The sequence below is a fragment of the Aspergillus glaucus genome (assembly GCF_001890805.1).
Source record: "Aspergillus glaucus CBS 516.65 unplaced genomic scaffold ASPGLscaffold_18, whole genome shotgun sequence".
Taxonomy (NCBI): Eukaryota; Fungi; Ascomycota; class Eurotiomycetes; order Eurotiales; family Aspergillaceae; genus Aspergillus; species Aspergillus glaucus.
Window position 1 is genome coordinate 323654 of NW_019170470.1, and position 16053 is coordinate 339706.

General features: G+C 51.6%; 7 protein-coding genes across 7 annotated transcripts; 3 read left to right on the plus strand and 4 right to left on the minus strand.

Moving 5' to 3' along the window:
- Window positions 1-318: 318 nt before the first annotated feature.
- ASPGLDRAFT_27990 (uncharacterized protein) lies at window positions 319-1657 on the minus strand (the record flags this gene model as incomplete). Its single annotated transcript, XM_022543711.1, has 3 exons — window positions 319-1329; window positions 1392-1407; window positions 1482-1657. 3 exons carry the CDS (start codon window positions 1655-1657, stop codon window positions 319-321), a joined length of 1203 nt encoding a protein of 400 aa, XP_022398319.1.
- Window positions 1658-2033: 376 nt separating this feature from the next.
- Window positions 2034-3794, minus strand: ASPGLDRAFT_27991 (glucose-6-phosphate isomerase; the record flags this gene model as incomplete). The annotated part of the gene is made up of 2 exons (XM_022543712.1): window positions 2034-3195; window positions 3295-3794. 2 exons carry the CDS (start codon window positions 3792-3794, stop codon window positions 2034-2036), a joined length of 1662 nt encoding a protein of 553 aa, XP_022398320.1.
- Window positions 3795-4516: 722 nt separating this feature from the next.
- Window positions 4517-7388, plus strand: ASPGLDRAFT_50155 (uncharacterized protein). Its single transcript, XM_022547249.1, has 5 exons — window positions 4517-4705; window positions 4759-4815; window positions 4870-5480; window positions 5537-7018; window positions 7077-7388. The coding sequence occupies exons 1-5, from the start codon at window positions 4687-4689 to the stop codon at window positions 7167-7169; spliced, it is 2262 nt and encodes a 753-aa protein (XP_022398321.1). The 5' UTR covers window positions 4517-4686; the 3' UTR covers window positions 7170-7388.
- A 187-nt stretch (window positions 7389-7575) lies between these two features.
- On the plus strand, window positions 7576-9136 carry ASPGLDRAFT_60104 (mandelate racemase/muconate lactonizing enzyme family protein; the record flags this gene model as incomplete). Its single annotated transcript, XM_022548423.1, has 3 exons — window positions 7576-7712; window positions 7773-7877; window positions 7940-9136. Exons 1-3 carry the CDS (start codon window positions 7668-7670, stop codon window positions 9134-9136), a joined length of 1347 nt encoding a protein of 448 aa, XP_022398322.1. The 5' UTR covers window positions 7576-7667.
- Window positions 9137-9476: 340 nt separating this feature from the next.
- Window positions 9477-10240, minus strand: tim21 (the record flags this gene model as incomplete). The annotated part of the gene is made up of 5 exons (XM_022550500.1): window positions 9477-9550; window positions 9602-9701; window positions 9757-9811; window positions 9859-10043; window positions 10103-10240. Coding segments are annotated over 5 exons (552 nt in total), but the record flags the coding sequence as incomplete, so codon positions are not given.
- Window positions 10241-10850: 610 nt separating this feature from the next.
- On the plus strand, window positions 10851-13038 carry ASPGLDRAFT_50159 (ADP-ribosylation factor GTPase-activating protein). Its single transcript, XM_022547250.1, has 6 exons — window positions 10851-10972; window positions 11043-11178; window positions 11242-11425; window positions 11492-12192; window positions 12245-12562; window positions 12622-13038. The coding sequence occupies exons 1-6, from the start codon at window positions 10907-10909 to the stop codon at window positions 12648-12650; spliced, it is 1434 nt and encodes a 477-aa protein (XP_022398324.1). The 5' UTR covers window positions 10851-10906; the 3' UTR covers window positions 12651-13038.
- Window positions 13039-14318: 1280 nt separating this feature from the next.
- Window positions 14319-15807, minus strand: ASPGLDRAFT_37937 (folic acid synthesis protein; the record flags this gene model as incomplete). The annotated part of the gene is made up of 3 exons (XM_022544881.1): window positions 14319-15297; window positions 15347-15555; window positions 15610-15807. The coding sequence occupies 3 exons, from the start codon at window positions 15805-15807 to the stop codon at window positions 14319-14321; spliced, it is 1386 nt and encodes a 461-aa protein (XP_022398325.1).
- Window positions 15808-16053: the final 246 nt, after the last annotated feature.

Consider the following 16053-nt stretch of genomic DNA (forward strand, 5'->3'; position numbering starts at 1 on the left):
TGCTTCTCTTTTGACTTCTCGGGGGAAGGTTATCATGTGTGATGTATATACGGGGAGGCTGAAGGTGTATGAATGGTCTAGGGCTTCCGTTTGTCCATTCTCGATGATTTGAGGCTCTGGCTTGTCATGTATTACTATTGTGAAAGTGTTCTTTGTTTTGTATTCGGTGTTTATTCGGTTAGGATAAAAATGAGACATTGCACTGGAATCACTTTTATTGTCTCCCATGGTATATGCATGAATCATAATATACGAACAGCCTAGTTCTCAATACAAGGTACATGTACAAGCACGTCCGCCATATACAGAATAGACAAACTAATCTCTCTTCCCAGTCGAAAACCCCCCATACCCAGTGCCTCCCGTCCCAGACGAGCCACCAGTAGCAGAAAACCCTCCGTACCCATTCATCCGTCCACTATTCCCATAAACAATCCCAGCAGGGACCTTACCACGGGAAGATGGCGGCGGGACACCAAGGATCCCATCACCTCTCCAACCGCGTCGACGACCACCATTTCGCTCCCAGTACAATGCCGCCATTGCACCGACAGAACCAGCCAGGCCGAAGAAGAACAATCTGGAGAAGAGAGCACCCCAGCCGGACGATTCTTCAGCGGACGCTGACGATGGAATCAACGACGTCGATCCGGACGGCCACCCGATTCCTTTCCCGCCTTCGACCCAGTGGACGTGCAATGTGAAGGTGAGCGGCTCACCACGGATCACTTTTGTGCCGTGGCCTGCGGTCCAGGGGTCACGCGCAGCTTCTGAGATTGCAACGGCGGTGTCCTTCTCCTTCTCTTTGCTGGAAGAGGAAGACTTTTGGCTTTCGAGATCGGAAGCGTGGAACTCGGGGATCGAATACGCCGTTCCCGCGACGGGGTACCCCGGCGCTGCTTTCTGCGCTTTCTTCTTGCTCTTCTTATTCGCCGACGATCCAGGCGTCGATGGAATATTGTGCACAAGCACATTCATATCCGTCCAGATATGCAAATGACTGCGCTGCAGGGTCCCCTGCAGTGCAAACGTCAACGGAGTATACGACGGCTCCCCAGTATCCAAACCAGTCCCTTCTCCATTCTCTTTATCTTTGGCGTCTTCTTCTGAGGACGGCGCGGACGGTGTAAGAGGAGCCGTCGGCACGCGACATGTCATCGGCACATCCGAGTGGATGTAGTATTCAAGGAGGTGGTAGAGTTCATCGGGGAGGGAGTCGACGGTGCAGTTGACTGTTTCTGGGACGCCGTAGCGCAGGGCGAGGGGGAGGAAAGTTTCGTTGCAGGTTGGGAAGGGGATGTATTGGAGTTTTCCGAGGCTGTCTGTTATCTAGATTCCTTGTCAGCTGACTCGTTACTGTGTCGCTGGCGTCGGGGAGAACGTGGGCGTACATGTTCGCCGGAGTCACTGTACAAAAATACGGTTAGCACAAACAAGACACGTCCGATTTCTTTCAATCCCAGCCTAACGGTATCACTCACATCGTCCGATTCAAGCAAGTAACCGGCATAGGCTGTCCATAAACATAACCCGCCTTGCCACTCCCAAGGTCACCAGCAGCGCTATTCTTTCCCGCAGCAGCTCCTTGCAACAACAAGCACGCGATGAAGCTATAAACATAGACAAAATATTGAGATAACCCTCGGGATAAGGCCATATTGACGAATTGAAGCCGCCTGCCAGGCGGATAGGCTCGCGGAGGCCGGTGCGATGAGGAACGGGAGATGTCAAGACAGGAGAATTAACAGTAGGTTGATGCTGGAGATGCGGATCTGCTCCGAACGCCACAGCGCTTCCGCTCCACAAGGTAGTTACTCCTGAACTCGGTCTCCTTAACATGGAATATAGTACATTAAGACTACGGCTACTTGTGTATCTGGATACTGGTAAAGTTGAACATATTATTCTTCATTTTTCGCTATCTCTAAGAACGAGAAAATTGAGAACATATTAAAAAAATCAATCGTTCCTCATCATAAATACATGCTTTGTGAATTGCACAGATTCCTTGCTTTTTATTATTATTAACCATTTTATGCCAGGTTGGCCTTCTTCTTGAAAGCGAGCAGCAGTCCGCTGGTCGAAGCGTCGTGCTCAGCACCGGCACCATCAGTCTCCAACTCCTTCTGGATGTTCTTGGCCAGGACCTTGCCCAGCTCGACACCCCACTGGTCGAAGGAGTTGATGTTCCAGACGGCACCCTCGGTGAAAGTGAGGTGCTCGTAGTAGGCGATCAGGGCACCCAGGGTGGAGGGGGTGATCTTCTGGGCGAGGATGGAGGTGGTGGGACGGTTTCCAAGGAAGGTCTTGTGGGGCACCAGGCCCTCGGGAGCGTTCTCGGCCTTGACCTGCTCGGGGGTCTTACCGACCATCAGGGCCTCAGACTGAGCAAGGAAGTTGGAGGCCAGCATGCGCTGATGCTTGCCGTTCTCGACGGGGTTGTGCGACTCGGCGGCCATGATGAAGTCCGAAGGAATGAGCTTGGTACCTTGGTGCAGCAGCTGGAAGAAGCTGTGCTGAGCGTTGGTGGCCGGCTCACCGAACAGGATGGGGCCGGTGGTGTATTTGACGTACTCGCCGGCGCGGGTGATGGCCTTACCGTTGCTTTCCATGGAGAGCTGCTGGAGGTAGGCGGGGAAGCGGTGGAGGTACTGGTCGAAAGGAGCAACAAGGTGAGTCTGGGCACCGAAGAAGTCGCTGTACCAGACGCTCAGCAGACCACCAATGACGGGGATGTTCTGCTCCAAGGGAGTCTCGCGGAAGTGCTTGTCCATAGCGTTGGCACCGGCCAGGAACTGGTGGAAGTTGTCGTAACCGATGTAGAGGGCAACGGAGAGACCAATGGCACTCCAGACGGAGTAACGGCCACCCACCCACGATTCGAAACCGAACATGTTCTTGCTGTCAATGCCGAACTTGGTGACCTCGGGCTCGTTGGTCGAGAGAGCGACGAAGTGCTTAGCGATGTAAGACTCGTCCTTGGCGGTCTCGAGGAACCATTTCTTGGCGGAGTTGGCGTTGGTGGTGGTCTCAGCGGTGGTGAAGGTCTTGGAGGCGATCAAGAAGAGGGTGGTCTCGGGGTCCGAGTTCTTGAGGGCTTCGGCAATGTGAGTACCGTCAATGTTGGAGACGAAGTGCAGCTTCATGTTGGGGTCGCCGTAGGGCTTGAGGGCCTCAGTGACCATAACGGGGCCGCTATTGACCAAGTTAGCTTTCATTTCAACACTGAAAAAAAAAAAAAAAAAAAAAAAAAAAAAAAAAAAAAAAAAAAAGAGAAAGGATGCGGAAACCTACAGATCGGAACCACCGATACCAATGTTGACGATGGTGTCGATCTTCTTGCCAGAGTAACCCTTCCACTCGCCGCTTCTCACCTGCTCGGAGAACTCCTTCATGTGCTCGAGGACCGAGTTGACGTCCTCGACAACGCTCTGGCCGTCGACCTGCATGGGCTCATTGGTGACATTGCGGAGAGCAGCGTGGTAGACAGCACGGTCCTCGGTGAAGTTGATGTGCTCACCCTTGAACATGTCATCGCGCAGCTGCTCAACGTTGGCCTCCTTGGCCAGCTTGACCAGGAGCGAGAGGGTCTCCTCAGTCAAAAAGTTCTTGGAGAAATCGAAGAGGATCTCCGAGTTGTCGACGGTGTTGTTGAATGTGCGGCTGAACTTCTCGAAACGCTGAGGGTCTTTCTCGAAGTAGTCCTTAAGGACAATGTTGCGACCCAACGAGTTGTGGTGGTCCTGGAGGGTCTTCCAGGCGGGAAGCTCGGTGGCCTGCGAGAAACCAGGCATGATGACGGTGTTATTCTGTATAGCGATTGTGTTAGAGTAGCTGTATGCGGGGGACCTTGATCAGATAACGCAGCAATGCTGAACTTACTTAAGGAAGAAGTGAGGGAGTTATAAGCTATAAAGACAATGCGATGGAAGAGATGAGGAATAAGGGGAGAAGAAAAGATCGGAAGACACGGAGAACTGAGGCAAAGCGACAACAGCCGTCATTACGTATGGCGTCAATCGGCGTGTTGCGCTCCGTGGAGGGGCACGTGGGGCTGTATTCACCGGCTGCAGGTTTGTATACAAAAGGTCATGTGTACGAAAGGGATTTCTAGCATGGAGCACAGCAGGACAGTATTCTACTATGCCTCTGCTGTTATTATTATTGCCATTGCCATAGAAGACTACTGCCGGAATTGTATGCCTTTCCGTGACCGGGAATTGACAGCGGATAATACATCCTCTACTGTCGGCAACGGAAGGGTCCAATTCTTCACTTCTAGAAAGGGCTAGACTAACTAGCACTGCTATATCGGAGGATCAGGTAAAAGCATTCATAATGTGGACTGTTTCTAGACCCGGAGCTATCACAAATGATGTCACATGATACTCTCACATGACCCTACCCGATTGGGAACCCATCTAAAGATGAACAGTGCCAAGTCCGCTGCACGGGCCACATCAAACTATCTCCGTCGCGACAGCAAAAGAATTATTCCAGACTGCTCTATCCAGCGCCGCGCCATTCCATCTCTGGGCATCTTAACATTTATCTCATCCCTAAAACGCATTGCATGCTCTTCATTAACACTCGTTGAATTTGAAGCGATCAATTTCCACACCCAGTGCAGCTTTACCGAGCTTGACCGCGCCAACTGCAGAGTCCTAGAGCTGCAAAGTCACCACCATGTACAACCCTTATCAGCGTATGTGTCCCTTCTCCCTGCAAATTCAAAGACATTGAACTAATTTTTACTAGCCCCCGGCCTCTATGGCAGACCGGATTTCGGGGGTTACGGTGCGCCACCTGGCATGGGTAAGCTCTTGGTCTCTCGTTCCCTACATCCTCGATTCGATACTAATAAAGTAGCTCCCCCTCCCGGAATGGCCCCTCCGGGCATGGCACCCCCTCCTGGTACTGGTGCTCCTCCGGGGATGCAGCAAGCGAATGCCGCGCAACCTGGCCGAGCGCCAGGCTTTCCTCCGAACTTCCAACCGCCCCCCAACATGCCAAACATCAACTTTACCGCTCCCGTCATTCGTCTAGGAACCTCCGGTCCTGCGAAGCCAGTTGCCCCCGAGACAACCAATCAGCGCGGAGGTGAAGCACAGGGTAGACGTGCCGGGCTGGGTTCTACGGGTCCGGATAACCAGCGTCAGAACATTCGGGATGCGATGATGCAGCTGCAGCCGCCGACGAAGGAGGAGGTCGTCAGGACAATCTTCATCGGAGGGATTACTGAGGGTACTGGGGGCGATGAGGGCATTGAGAGGATCCTAGGAACTGCGGGGAATCTCAGACGGTGGATTCGCGCCACGGATGCAGATGAAAAGCCATGCAAGTTTGGATTCGCCGAGTACGAAGACCCTGAAAGCTTAGGTACTGCTGTGGAAGTGCTAAAGGACGTGGAAGTACCTGTGAAACGACAGACGCCGTCCGAGGGGGGTGAGGACAACGAGGTGGAGAAGAGCACACTATTGGTACGTGTCGCACAAGGAACGCACAGCTGAACATCGCTAACGTGAGCTTACTGCAGGTCCTCGTGGACGAAAGCTCTTTGAAATATTTGGAGCAATACGAAGCCAGCAAAGGCGAACAAGACCCCGCGGAGCGTGATTCTCGCATCGAAGCAGCGCGTAACGCCCTCTCCGGTATCCTCTCCGAACTATTCAAGCCTACGTCGCCTACTCAAAAAGAAGAGGCATCTGCCATTGATCGGGAAGGAGATACATCGATGAAGGATGCTGAGGGCCAGGATGGCGCGCCTGCTGAAGTCGTTACGATCCCCATCACCATCGAAGATGAGCTTTCCGATATCCCCGCTGAGATGCGGGAGACCGTCGCCAAGGAAATCTCAGCATTCCGTGAGCGGAGCAACCGCAGAGACATTGAGCGTTTGAAGCGGGAAGAAGAGATTGAATCTATGGAAAGGGCAAGGAATGCCGGATCGCGCGCCAGCAGATTGTCGTCTCCCCCGCTTGCTGCCCCTAGTGGACCTGCAGGTGGTGTCAATGGCGTGCCGCTTGGACCTCGGGATAACCGTTCAGCTGCACCTCCTCCCTCGGGGCCCAAGGGCTTCGGTGTACAGATTCCTAGGGACTACCAAAATGGTGTGTCTTTTGTCAATGGAGAGGATGATGACCCCAATGTCAGTGATGAAGAACTGGAACGCCGCCGTCAAGAAAAGGAAGGGTCAGAACTCGAAAAGCAATATCTGGATCAAGAGCGTCGCTGGTTAAACCGTGAACGCAGTAGGACAGCGGCTCTGGAGCGTGAGAAGAAACGTGACAAGGAAGAAGAACTTAAAGTCCAAGATGCGCGTGATGATGCGGATAGACAGCTACGGGAGTGGAACGACGACGTGGAAGCTAGCAGAAAGGTGGATGACTACTACGCTGATCGAGGCGCATGGCTCAGAAGCCGGGCATCTTATCGATCCCGTGAAGTCAACATGGATGACGCGGACCGTTCAGCTGAAGAGCGAGAGCGGGCTCGGTCCATCCAGCAGCAGGAGCAGGCCCGCGGTATGGCAGACGACTTCCTTGCTCGCCAGGCAGAGGAACTGGAAACTCGCCAGGCACCCCGGGAACCCCAGCGCTTCAAGCTTTCACTCGGTGCTGCTGCCCAGAAGGCTCAGGCAGCAACCAGCCGGCGGACAGTTGCGGAAGTGGAAGGCCTGCTGGAAGACGAAGAAGAGCCCGAGGCGACTGCACGACGCCCCCTCATCCCGATCAAGTTCGACAGCGCCGCCGAAGCTGCCGGGCTCACGGAGGAAGAACGCGCCCAGGCAGTGCGACAACTGGCTGCAGATATCCCAGCGGACAAGGAGGGATTGTGGAAATGGAACATCAAGTGGGATTTTGTGGACGAGACCGTGCTCACCGATCAGCTCAAGCCGTTTGTCGAGAAGAAGATCGTCGAGTACCTGGGGGTTCAGGAGCAGATGTTGGTCGATGTGGTGGAAGAGCATATTCGCAAGCGTGGACCTCCTCAGGAGTTGGTGGAGCAATTGGAAGAGGTGAGCCTTATCATTAATCCCCTGTTGTCAATTTTACTGTTCTCTAACAACTTTCTAGGCCCTCGACGAAGAGGCAGAAGTGCTTGTCCGGAAACTGTGGCGTATGGTTATTTTCTTCTCCGAGAGCGAGAAGAGAGGTCTTTCCACATAAGGCTACATGCAATAGATTATCTGGTGCTGGAGCTATGTTTCTATCTACTGCATTCGATATCCGCCTTTTTGGCACCCTATTACTTGTAGCTAATAAATACCACGGATATGGAGCACTATCTCGAATTCAACCGTGCCATGAGTCATTTTATTATCCATCGATGAATTTAGCCGTGACATCGGCATTTGTTGTATACCCCGGAGTCGCTCCGATGCTGACCCTCAAGTAACCATTCACCCGCCAATCAGCGCGATATCTCTCTTGCTCAGACCGAGGGGGAGATATTTTTTCCAGGCTGTCGTAGTTATATAAATCGTAGTGTTTCCTCTGTTGACAAGAATTGATTATTAGTATTTATCGTGGATTGAGCAATTGACGTTGAACTTAAGTGGGGTTGCGCCATATTCTATTACCCCATCTTTCTTTCACGGTACTGAATCAATTCATTGCCATTGTACATATTGTACCTGAATCTATCTACAATTGCACTAAGACACCATGGTTAAGATCACTGGGTTCACAACCCGCGATGTGAGGTTTCCGGTAAGATACACCACCACCCAAGCATGCCATTGATGAATCAATTGATACTAACAAGTACAGACCTCCCTCGACAAAACCGGCTCAGACGCCATGAACGCCGCAGGCGACTACTCCTCTGCATACTGTATCCTTACCACGGATTCCGAGTATACCGGACATGGAATGGTACCCTCCCCCCTCCTCCCCGTCTACACAGCGCAATTCAAATACCAACCAAATAAACCTAGACCTTCACAATCGGCCGCGGCAACGAACTCGTCTGCTCCGCCATCTCCCTCCTAACCCCCCTAATAATCAACAAAGACCTCTCCTCCCTAACCGCAAACTGGGGCCAAACATGGCGCTACCTCGTCTCCGACAGCCAACTGCGCTGGATCGGCCCCGAGAAGGGGGTCATGCATCTCGCGCTCGGCGCCCTGGTTAATGCGCTCTGGGATCTCTGGGCGAAGACGCTGGGGAAGCCTGTTTGGAAAGTTATTGCGGATATGACGCCCGAGGAGGTGGTTAGGTGTATTGATTTTCGGTATATTACGGATGCGTTGACGCCGGAGGAGGCTGTTGCACTACTTAAGGAGGTTGAGGGTGGTAAAGCGGAGAGGATCAAGGAGGCGGAGGAAAGTCGGGCTGTGCCTGCATACACGACTAGCGCGGGGTGGTTGGGGTACGGGGAGGAGAAGATGAAGGCACTACTGAAGGAGAGTGTGGAGCTGGGGTACCGGCATTTCAAGATGAAGGTTGGCGGGGATCTGGAGGAGGATAAGCGGCGGTTGCGGATTACCAGGGAGGCCATTGGGTATGATAAGGGGAATGTCCTCATGGTGGACGCGAACCAGATCTGGTCCGTTCCTGAGGCGATTACGTGGATGCGGGAACTTGCCGAGTTCAAGCCTTGGTTTATCGAGGAACCTACGTCGCCGGATGATATTCTGGGCCATGCGGCTATCCGCAGGGCGCTCGCTGATATTCCCATTGGTGTTGCTACGGGTGAAATGTGTCAAAATCGGGTTATCTTCAAGCAACTCCTGCAAGCTAATGCCCTGACGGTTCTACAGCCGGATGCCTGCCGGGTTGGCGGTGTCAATGAAGTCCTCGCGATCCTGTTGCTGGCTCGCAAGTTTGGCGTTCCTATCGTGCCGCATTCAGGTGGTGTCGGGTTACCGGAGTACACGCAGCATCTCAGTACGATCGATTATGTGGTTGTTAGCGGGAAGACGAGTGTGTTGGAGTATGTGGATCATTTGCATGAGCATTTTGTGCATCCGAGTCGGGTACAGGATGGGTATTATGTTACGCCTATGGAGCCCGGGTATAGTGTTGAGATGAAGGCGGAGAGTATGGATTTGTTTTCGTTTCCGGGGGAGACGAAGGGGTGGTGGAGGTCTGAGGATGCGAAGGTGATTTTGGAGGGGCCTAGGGTTATTTGATTTGGTGGCTTTTGGTTGTGAATGGAGTAAACTTGTTGAATTGCATTTCTTTTCACCGGTTCGATGAAATTCGGTTCCTTATAATACAGGATAATGAGCTGGAAACCATGTCCAACTGATCATGATACCAAGCCTTTGCCTGGCTGAGCCTAAACGCTCATTTTTTGGCTTGGTAATCGCCAGAGCCAGATATAATATACATAGATAATGAAGCCGAAGCCCTAGCCAGACCTACTCTGACTTAATGTCCCGAAACGCGACTTTTACGGGAGGTTCGTCGCAAATCACTCATCATCTGTCAGCAGATATGAGGGTTATTTTAAGATGTAGCAGTGGTCATTCATCGCCACCGGACACCAAGTAAGCTCAATGGGTTCTTCTCCGTGTGTCTTTCGAGAACAATACGGGTATGGCCTAGTAAAGGTTAATATTTTGTCTGCAATATGCCAGACCGTGTAAACCAACCTTTGACATCCAAGGCAAGCAACAAGTATTCCCATTCGTAGCTGCCCTGTGGTTTAAGCGAATGCACGTGCACGATACCAGAGTTCAACGGTCCTTCGACCTGCAGCAAGCAAAGTTAGGACCGATTCTGTCTTAGATAGGGTTGAAAAACTCACGTGGAAACTCAGTTTCATGTGTTCACGGCCCAAGTTATCTTTTTCGACGGTGGTTCTATCACCAGTTAGCCTGTGCTCAACGAGAAGAGGACAAGAACCTACGCAATAGGCTTGTTCCGTGACCATCTGCTCCCAGTACTATCACCAAATGCCGCTATCTGTCCCCGTTCACCAAGTACAGCCGTACATCGCGGGTCATCCTTGATGCGCCCAACCGCTTTCTCAAACTGCCATGTCTTGCTATTGGGAGAAATGACTTCCGTCCAGAGTAGGTAAAACACGCCTCCCTGTTCTCAGTCAGACCAATATCTCCAAGCAATATATATCCAAGCCAAGCCAAGCTCACCGTCAAAACCGCCCCAACACACACAACAGCAAAATTAACCGACTGCTGCGTAGCCCGCGCAACCTTCTCTCTCCCAGTTAAATCACCCCATTGATATCGCCCATCATCGGCCAAAAGCCCAACACCCCTCTTCTTCGGACGACTCGAGCTCGCACTTGGTTCTTTTGAATCTCCTCCAACGTCTCGATATGTCGCGTACAGGCGTGCTAGATCTGGTTGCGCCGTGCGGGGATTGGCATAGTTTGCTGCGCGGAAACGGAAGAGGATGGATGCGGTGTTGGAAGCGCGGGGTAGAAGCGAATCACTGGGTCGGAGAGCGGGATGCATTGCGACTGTTGTTCATGACTCTGGGGTGTGATAGAGTCATGTAAAAAGTGTTACTGGCAGAGTTTGTATAGAAGTCAGATTGAGAAATGTGGGGATGCTTTCGGTCGCGGCGGGTCACGTGGCTATATTTAGCCTTGCCGGGTTGAAAATTACAGGAACGGGCTGTTGTGTATTGGCAATACCCTTTGCCTCCGTTCTTCTGCTGTATAGGAGAGCAACTGATACTGAGTTATAGATATAGCATGTATAGTAGACTGCGAAGACTACAAGTAATGAGAGAATCATGACCAGGTACTCCGTACAAAGGGTACAGGGAAGAGAAAGCGTAACACGTTGTAATGTGTATTGCAAACTCCCAATCGGGGCCGCCAGGCGCAATCGACTCCGACCACGTTCGCCCTTTTCTTTCTCCAGACAGACTCCTGACCGGCTCGACAACAACACTTGCTTCTTATCTCTTCATCTACTCTCTACACAATGGCCGCCTCCAAAGCGGAGTCTCAAAAGATCTTTGAGAAACTCAAACTGAAGCCCGCGAACAAGGTGCGCTGCACCCCTCCGCAAACCCGGTCTGTTTTGGCATCTGACAGCAGTTACTAACAGTCGAAATTAGGTCTGCTTCGATTGCAATTCAAAGAATCCCACCTGGTCGTCGGTGCCTTTCGGTATCTACCTGTGCCTCGACTGTTCGGCCAACCATCGGAACCTGGGTGTCCACATCTCCTTTGTCCGCTCCACAAATCTCGACCGTACGCTTCCCCGACTCGGATAATAACATCTCCAGTGGATCAGTACTGATGTGTTTGGTGCAGAATGGCAATGGGAACAACTCCGGATGATGAAGGTTGGTGGGAATGAGTCCGCCACCAAGTACTTCCAATCGCACGGAGGCTCCGCCGCTCTCGCCAGCAAGGACAGCAAGGTTAAGTACACTTCCAATGCGGCTGTGAAGTACAAGGATGAGTTGAAGAGACGTGCTGCGGTGGATGCGCAACAGTGAGCCATGGCCATTCCATCTGTTTTGGTCTAATGCATGAGGTCCCTAATGTTGGCTTTGTTTAGGTACCCCGAAGAAGTTGTCATCACCGACCTGCCCGCTGGTACAAGCCCCGACGGCTCGAACACTCCCGCCGACGACGACGACGATTTCTTTTCCTCCTGGGATAAGCCTTCTATCAAACGTCCAAGCAACCCTCCCTCCCGCACCGGTACTCCTCCGGTCGTCAGCCGGACCGCCTCGCCCTTCCTGAACGCCGGTGCCAACGGCTCGCGCTCGAAATCGCCCCTTTCAGAGCAAGGGAGTGCTTCTCCTGCACCTACCGCTGTCAAGTCCGCCGCTACGGTACGGAAGGCCTCGTCGGCAGGCACCGCGAAGAAAGGCAGCGTCCTGGGTGCCAAGAAAGCCCCCAAGCTCGGAGCTAAGAAGGTTGCCGCCGTAGAGACTATCGATTTCGAGGAAGCCGAGAGAAAGGCCAAGGAAGAGGCGGAACGTGTCGAGAAACTTGGATATGATCCCGAGGCAGAGAAGGCTGAGGCTGAGGCCAAGGCCAAGGCGACGAGCACTGCAGCTCCCGCCATCGCATCGCCTACCCCCATCAGCCCCAGCGCAGGGTCAACTAGCAAACCTCAAGAACGGAGTTCCGGTGATGTGGAACGTCTTGGAATGGGTATTGGGCGACTTGGGTTCGGTCAAACAACGAAGCCCCCTGCCCCTAAGAAACTCGGATTCGGCGCTGTTGCTCCTACCAGGACGCGCGAGGATGGTAAGCTTGTCTGGCTGTTCTGTTAGTTCTCGAGAAACTAACGATATCCTAGATGAGGACTTGGAGAAAACTAGGACCAGGTTCGGCACCCAAAAGGGTATCTCGTCCGACGAATTCTTCGGGCGGGAACGATTTGATCCTGCTGCACAGTCGGAGGCCAAGGAGCGTCTTCGCCAGTTCGACGGTGCCCAATCCATTTCCAGCAACAACTATTTCGGCCGGCCCGAAGATGATCTCCCACCAATTGACGACGGATACGGTGACCTGGAGGCTTCGGCCAGGGATTTCGTCCGCCGGTTTGGCATCACAGCCGGTGATGACCTTGAAAACCTGACCCAGCTGATGGGAGATGGTGCACTGAAGTTGCAAGGTGAGTACTTGGTGAATTGTTGAGATCAGTAGTCTCTTCTAACCCACAACTTTGAATAGGTGCCATTCGCACGTACCTGAACAACTAAATGACGTTTCTTTTACAGAATATCTATTTTAACATGATCAGGCTTGTTCGCAGGAGCTGTGTGCTTTTGTCAGCGTCGAGCTATGCATCCCCCGGTATCTATGTAGTTTCTCCTGTTTTTATACCTCTAGTCCTGAATCGGCAATACTCTGGTAAACGTCAAGAGTTGAACTAGGGTTTTCGTCTGTCCATCGGTGTATGAATGGCTTGGTTTTGGTTTGTTCTTTCTCGCGGCTTAGTTTAATTTCTTTTCAAATTGGGATTTCCTTTTCTTTTCTTCTGTTTTTATACTCATTTCTTGCTATGATTATGTATATTCTGAATTTATAGATTTTTGAGCGAGTTGTCAATATTGTTTCCTTCTCAACAGGAACGTCTCAATACTATTTATTGTCTCTCATCTTCTGTTACTTCATTCTCCATTTCCCTCTTCAACAACCTCTTTAACTCCATCTTCTTAATAGCCTTCTATCTTCTTTCTTCGCATTCTATCCAAACATCTTCCTCTCTTGCTCGCCGGCCAGGATGCATGCCTTCTATGTTACCTCTCTCTGGGTGGCTTTCACTGCCTGCTCGCTAGTCCCAAGAGCAACAGCGCCTTCTATCCACAAGACTGCCTTCACTGAGGAACAGTCTATACTACAACCAGTCGGCTTATCGGCCTTTTCGCCAAGCTGGGCCGTTGCATACCGACACAAAAAAAAAAAAAAAAAAAAAAAAGCCAAATACAATGCACCGACGACCAAGGCAGTGACCGCACGAGCAACTAAGAACGGATGCTGTCATCTTTCCCTGAACAAAATGACATTGTCATTGAGCTCGCCCACAATATTCAGAGTGATTGAAGAAAATGAAGCACGTCGTTGGCGGGAGGGTGATGGTCATCGAACGAGTATCCGTGATCAGCGTTACAGCTCTACTAAATAGTTTCCGAGAGCTTTTTGTCACTTTCTTTTCCCATTTTTAAAACCTTAAAATGGTAATGTGTATTGCACATTCTTAATCGGGAATAATCGACCCCGACCACGCCTGCGGCCATTATAGCCGTTGGTTGGTGTTCTCGGTTACTATATCAAGCAGTGGGAAGACGCGCGCTTTCAAATTCCTTCAATTAACCCAGGCGATGGGGAAAATCGTGCGTCTAATTTTGAAAGAATGCTAAATTGTGCAAGACTATCGCCACCTAGCGGACGTGACGAGGCCATAGAGCTAGGAAACCGTGCCCTGAGGGTCCTTGAGGAGAGAATATGAATCGAGAATAAACGGATGCGTTCGTATAACTTACTGGGCGTCTTCGGTTTCCTGTTGAATGATGTATTATTCATTACATTACTATGCACAGGGTCCTTTTCAGTCCGAATTATCGATTATATTTTAGATGACCATTCTGCTTGAGAGGTTTATATCGGCTGCTGCTGCCCATGCCCTTCTTCCCTCCCGAATATCTGACTTTGCTCGTGGCCCGATTCTGTCCAAGATAGTACCTGAGTATGGTAGTTGCAAGGAATGCAATATAAACGAGATGTCCCTACTAAACTCGATAAATAATATAATGAAGGACATGCAAAAGCCATGCCATAATGCACATGTATTGTTGAAAACAGACAAATAAGAATCAAGGCCGCATTAGTTGATCATAAGCCTCTCCTTTCCTCTTCAAAAGACCCCTCTACTCAACTCGATAAATCGCATCCGCAACCCTAGCAACCTGCCACATCTCCTTAACATCATGAACCCGCACAATGTCTGCACCTCCCACAACACTCGCCGTCACAGTCGCCGCAGTGCCCCAGGTACGTTCACTAGCCTTCGTCACGCCCGTGATACTTCCCACGAACCGCTTCCGACTAGGTCCCATCAACCACGGGAGGTACTCCAGTCCCTCGACACCCGTGCGGAGCTGTTGTAGGTCCCTGAGGATAGTAAGATCCTCGGGTTGGTTCTTCGCGAAACCTAGTCCCGGGTCGAGGATGATACGCCAGCGACGGATACCCGCTTCTTCAGCTGCGGCAATGCGGTCGGTGAGTTCGGTTCCGACGTCTTCGATGACGCCGTTTGGGTAGTCGGCTAGTTTTGTCATGGTGTCTGGTGTTCCGCGCATGTGCATCAGGATGACTGATTTCCCTGTCCGGGCTATCGTGGGGAGCATTTCTGGGTCTAGGAGACCTGCCGAGACATCGTTGATTATGTCCGCTCCCGCTTTGCATGCTTCCTCTGCGACGCGCGCGCGGTAGGTGTCGATGCTGATGGCGATGTTGGTTGCTTCGGGGATGGAAGTGCGGATATGTTTGATAGCTGGGATCACGCGCCTGAGTTCCTCTTCTTCGCCGACGGGGACGGACCCCGGGCGTGTGCTTTCACCGCCGATGTCGATGATTGTTGCGCCGGAGGCGATGAATTGCTGGACTGTGGTAGTGAGGGCTGAGAAGTCTGTGGGGGAGTGGAGGCCGCCGTCGGAGAAGGAGTCTGGGGTTAGGTTTAGGATGGCCATGATGTGGGTTGGGCGAGTTGGTAGGGTGGAGTGGAAGGGTGGGAAGGTTGGGGAGATGGGAGTTGTTGTTATGGGGACTGGGGATGGGGGTGGGAGGGAGTTGAAGTGGGAGAGGTAGGTTGTGGTATGGCCGGGTGGTTTTTCATGGGGGATGAGTCTGGTTTTGTTAATGGGTTTCTTGTTTAATGCATATGCTCAGCACTTACTGGCAAAGAGGTCGGAGTACAAAGTCGCGTTCCAGCATCAGCATGTGCGGGACATTGAGTCGTTCATGAGAGAAGACCTGGTCGTCGTATAGGAGGATATCCAGGTCAATAGACCGCGGGCCCTTGTCAATCAACTTCTTTCGCCCTAGTTCAATCTCAATTGATTGGATGGCGTCTAGTAACTCGAGAGGTTCCATGGTCGTTTCCACCTAATTTTTGTTAGACAATCTTCCATATCCCTTGAATCGATTGGACAAACTCACCTCACAAACACCGTTCATGAACGGATCCTGGTTGAGAATGTACATGGGTGCCGTCTCGAAAAGCGAGCTTGTCCTCTTCACTTTAATATTCGCTCTGTCCATTTCAAGACATGCCTTCTCAATCATTTCCACGCGGTCACCCATATTGCTTCCCAGGGCAATGAACGCCCGGTGGGAACCCTTCTTGACGGGATCCATCCTAGAACTGGAAAATTTCCGTAAAGACAGATGATTCACCGGTCTCAAATTGGCATAACCCGAAAACACTGGCGATGATCGTGTATGCAGTGGAAACCCTATGCGAGAATTTTAGTTACGATTCCCCGCTCAAAAAAAAAAAAAAAAAGGGCCAATAAGACCCGGGCGAGACTTACTGGGACAGATGGAATGCGCTCTTCTATTAAGAGGTTAGACAGGAGGAATATTACAATTAAGCATTAATGC

Coding starts and splice junctions, on each gene's coding strand:
- ASPGLDRAFT_50155 (XM_022547249.1), top strand. Junction 4,816..4,869: donor CGGTGCGCCACCTGGCATGG/GTAAGCTCTTGG, acceptor CTAATAAAGTAG/CTCCCCCTCCCGGAATGGCC. Junction 7,019..7,076: donor TGGTGGAGCAATTGGAAGAG/GTGAGCCTTATC, acceptor ACAACTTTCTAG/GCCCTCGACGAAGAGGCAGA.
- ASPGLDRAFT_50159 (XM_022547250.1), top strand. CDS start 10,907: ATGGCCGCCTCCAAAGCGGAGTCTCAAAAGATCTTTGAGAAACTCAAA. Junction 11,426..11,491: donor GCTGCGGTGGATGCGCAACA/GTGAGCCATGGC, acceptor GGCTTTGTTTAG/GTACCCCGAAGAAGTTGTCA. Junction 12,193..12,244: donor TACCAGGACGCGCGAGGATG/GTAAGCTTGTCT, acceptor ACGATATCCTAG/ATGAGGACTTGGAGAAAACT.